Source organism: Corvus brachyrhynchos, unplaced genomic scaffold, assembly GCF_000691975.1.
Source record: "Corvus brachyrhynchos isolate BGI_N302 unplaced genomic scaffold, ASM69197v1 scaffold45, whole genome shotgun sequence".
NCBI classification, from domain to species: Eukaryota; Metazoa; Chordata; class Aves; order Passeriformes; family Corvidae; genus Corvus; species Corvus brachyrhynchos.
In genome coordinates this window covers 1,714,202-1,718,117 of record NW_008238361.1, presented here as the reverse complement: position 1 = coordinate 1,718,117, position 3,916 = coordinate 1,714,202, and the positions used below count along the sequence as shown (strand labels likewise).

At 49.5% G+C, this 3,916-nt stretch overlaps 1 protein-coding gene across 1 annotated transcript in view; it reads right to left on the bottom strand.

The window, feature by feature from the left end:
* RND3 (Rho family GTPase 3) overlaps nucleotides 1-2,210 on the bottom strand; it is a 16,146-nt gene extending 13,936 nt beyond the window's left edge. Inside the window, exon 1 of the mRNA XM_017736022.1 lies at nucleotides 2,173-2,210. Within this exon, the coding sequence (XP_017591511.1) occupies nucleotides 2,173-2,210 (38 nt within the window). The remainder of the gene's footprint in view (nucleotides 1-2,172) is intronic.
* Between the last annotated feature and the right edge of the window lie 1,706 nt (nucleotides 2,211-3,916).

Genomic DNA, 3,916 nt, shown 5'->3' with positions numbered 1-3,916 from the left:
GCCGGATCCCTGGAAAAGGGGCTCCCAGCAGGCAGCGGGGCTGGAGCAGAGTCTGCCTCCCCTCCTGTCTCCAACCTCACGTTCTGGCTTTGCCTGGAACAGCCGGACACAGGGGTGGCCTTCCTGAAGGTGTGGCCTTGGCCTTATCTCTTGAGTCATCCAGGTCATGAACCGGCCCCGTGTCAGTTCTGGGCTGAAACGTGAGCAATTTGTCAAGATTTAAAACAACATCCTGAAAAAAAGATGTTGGCTCGTGCCTGTTTGACCATGGGGAGATGCTGCCCTGACTCACACAAGAGAATCCCAAACATGACATTTCAAAATTCAGCGCTGATATTCTTGGGGTTTGTTCTGACGTGTCACATCTTTCGCTGGTCAAATTACTCATTTCCAAAGAATTGGTTTCTGTTTGGAAACAGTGTGCAAAACAGTAAAATTTGCTGCGTGTGCCTTATTTGTAAGGCCTTGGAGCAGACAGTTTCCAACTCTTTCTTTTGTTTTTAAATTAAAAGCTGCTCCTTTGCAGTCTCCATCCATCCCTGCTGTCCATCAGCTCTTTGGAAAAATGGTGGAATGGGAGGAATAAGCAGTGAAGAAAATGAATGCTCACAGGAAGCTGAGTTTCTCCTTTTCCTCAATATTGGAACAAGAGATAAATCCGGAAAAACACAGCTGTGTAAATGCTCTCAGGTGCTCTCCAAAGGGTTCTCCAATCCTGGTTTTTCTGCCTTTCCCTCCACTCCACACCAGAACACATGGCAGCCTCCTGGCAGGTGGGATCGAGCTCTGGAATTTCAGCTCTGGCTCTTTGGGAGCCCAACACACCAACCAAGGAATATCTTGGATCTAAGGAGAGAAGAAGACAGGGCTGAAAGAGCTCTTTGTTCATCCCAAATGGGAGCTGGGTGGGAACATCTGTTCCTGATCCATCCATCGGGCACCTCTGCACAGATGGACACAAGATGGACCAAAGCCAGAGCTGATGCCGGCCGTTCCTTGGTACTTTGGCTTCCTCAGAGGAGGAATTGGTCTCCTCCGGGATCCTGGAGGAGACATCTCCTCACACAGCTCTCGTGGAAAATCCGCCTGCGTCCAGCTATGCTTGGAATGTGGAAACCTGAACGTACAAGGAACCCTTACTCATCGTGAGCAGAGAGCTTCCATCAGCAGCTCCTGGTGATATCATCTTTGCCTGATTTGTTTGCTGCCAACGTCACCCAGCCCATCCCCAGGGATTTTGGGCTGCTTTGGGGCACCGGGGACAATCCTTGGAAACTGCCAGCTCATTGGCGTTCCCTGGGGAAGCTGCTCCAGACCTGGTAATCCCCATAAACCCATTATTCATGTCAAACCCTTACGTTTCATGCCTTTTCCCATCTCTCGATAACTCCGGGGATAACGCAGTGGGGGTTGATGTTTCCATCAGGATTTTTCACACACAGTCTGGATTTTTGATTTATAGGGCTGAGTTTCGTGCTTTGCTCTGCTCAAATTCCCCATTTTTCTCCAGATCTGATCGTAGCCTTTCACAGTTTCTCCTCTTTCCGTCCCAGAAATCATGATGTGTATATTAATAACACACACACAATTTGGGATTGGCGTGGTAATGGCTCCTGATCCCATCTAAGATTTCATGGGAATATCAAAATACATTTTTCTCCCCTCACAAATAATTTGCCCGAGCACTTTCTATGACTGTAATAAACCAGCTGAGAACAAGTGCTTTTAGTTTCAGAATAACTGCTCAGTGATTTAAATCTAAAATTGCCCTCCAGATCTCTCTCCCTGCAATGCCAACTACTGAAGCATCCACGGAAAATATTGAACGATATACATAAAACATGGATCTTACACATCCCACCCCTCCTCCGCGCTGCTGGTGTGCAGCTAAACGCACATTAAAAGAACATTATCGGGGTTTAAGGTCAAACACTTGCGGATTAGGAAATGCACGTTTCCTGCGTGTCGGAAGCGTGGGCTCCCTCGGGAATGCGTGCGGATGGTCATTAACTCCACGGTCACGTCGGATTTTTTATTTTGTTCCAGAACTCGTGGAGCCCTCAGAGCGATTTTGTCGCCTTAAGGAGCAGCTCTTGAGGAACACCCTCACCTCTGCCAGGCCCGCGTGGAATCCCTGCCTCGTTTAGGGCCGCTGTTCTTCTGAGCGCTGACCCATTTGTTATCTCTTTGGCGGGTCTTATCAACGTCATAGTCGACTTCTTGACAGATGAAAAGGGATTATTTCTCACCGCTGCCTTGTGACCGGGTGATGCCAGGAGCCGAGCTGGCCTGTGTGATAGGAGGGAAGCAATGACGTCACAAGTACCCGCTAATTCCCGCTGAGGAACCACCTCGGATCGTTCCCAATCCTTAATGTTATGCAGATGTTGGAAAAGGAGCTCCTGCTACTTTCCTGTTAGGACTTCAAATCCCAAACCGCACTGCATGCATAGGGAATTCTCTCCGCGGGAAAAATCAGGATCAAGGAGCTCGACTGCCACGTGTGGCTCAGAGATTGCCAAACCCAAACCCCAAAGTCCTTCTGTTCCAAGGAGGGTTTGAAATTGATGGTGGCAGGGTGAGAACGAGCCTCCTCCGTTTGGTGATGTCGGTGGAATACTATGCAGGAACAGCCGCATGAAAATCAATGCTAATTAGCTGTGAAGTGAAAACAAAATGAAGCTTGACACTCTCATAATCTCTATTTTGGCATTTTGAAATCCGGCTGTGACTCCAGTGCTGGGAGAGAACTGCATAAATCCATAAAATCAGCTCGAGACACCAGTGAGTCTCCCTCACCTGACTGACAGGTCCTTGGGTGCTAAGCCTTGGATGTGAATTAAGCTCAGCTAGTCCCGGCTTCAGGAGCTGAGGGCAACACTTTACCAAAGCTAAAATGCTTTTAAAAGCCCTTAATGAAGGCAGGGTATTAAGACAGAGGCCAAGGTGGTTAAAGATCCCGGCTGTGGTGTTATTACTCAGAGGCAGGATGGAATCTCATCCCTGCTGCCAGCCCTGGGAACCATCCTGCAGGGCCTGCTGCTCCTGGGCTGGATCCAGAGGCTGTCCCAAGGTGTTTATCCACATGGGGGATGGCAGGTGTGCGGTTCTTTCCCGTTTACAGAGGGATAAAGGGTGGAGAAATGATTTTTTGAGGAGCACATGTGGAGTCCGTGAGTAAGGACATGTGGGGGGTGGTCACTCCCTTCCCATCACACCACCCAGCCAAGGAAGCCTTGTAGAAGCCACAAAAATTATGTGGATTATTCAGATATATCTGAATTCTGCCTCTGGAAAAGCTTCATGGTTTGGGAATGGGAAAATGTGTTTTAGGAGCCAGAGAAATGCTCGGAGGCCACTTCTTGGAATCAGAGAATCCCAGAATGGTTTGGGTTGGAAGGGACCTTAAAGCTCATCCCATTCCCCCCCAGCCATGGGCAGGGACACCTCCCACTGTCCCAGGGTGAGCCAAGCTCCATCCAACCTGGCCTTGGACACTGCCAGGGATGGGACAAGGGGATTCTTGTGAGGGGTCAAGTTCAGACACACTGCCTTGAGCTGGCTGTTTGACTTTCTCATCCACCAGCTGGGGAATTGCCTCAGATCAAACCTTCCCTGCAGCAGAATTATTCCTTTTGGATAAATGCATCTAGACCAGGAAAACTCCTGGATAAACACAGCGCAAGGATCTCGTGCAGATCCGGCTCGGCTGTTCCATATTTGTGATTTGTTAGCGCTCCCAGGAAGAACAAATTGCACGTCGGGGGTGCTCTGCCATCCATGAAATCACATGGAGCTCAAGGACATTCCCTGCCTTGGGATGGTGGGGCAGGAACAGCCTCCAGTGAGCAGGAACGTGCGTGAGGAGCCAAAACTCCGCATTCCCAGCCCACAGCTGTAACTCCAGGGTTCTGTC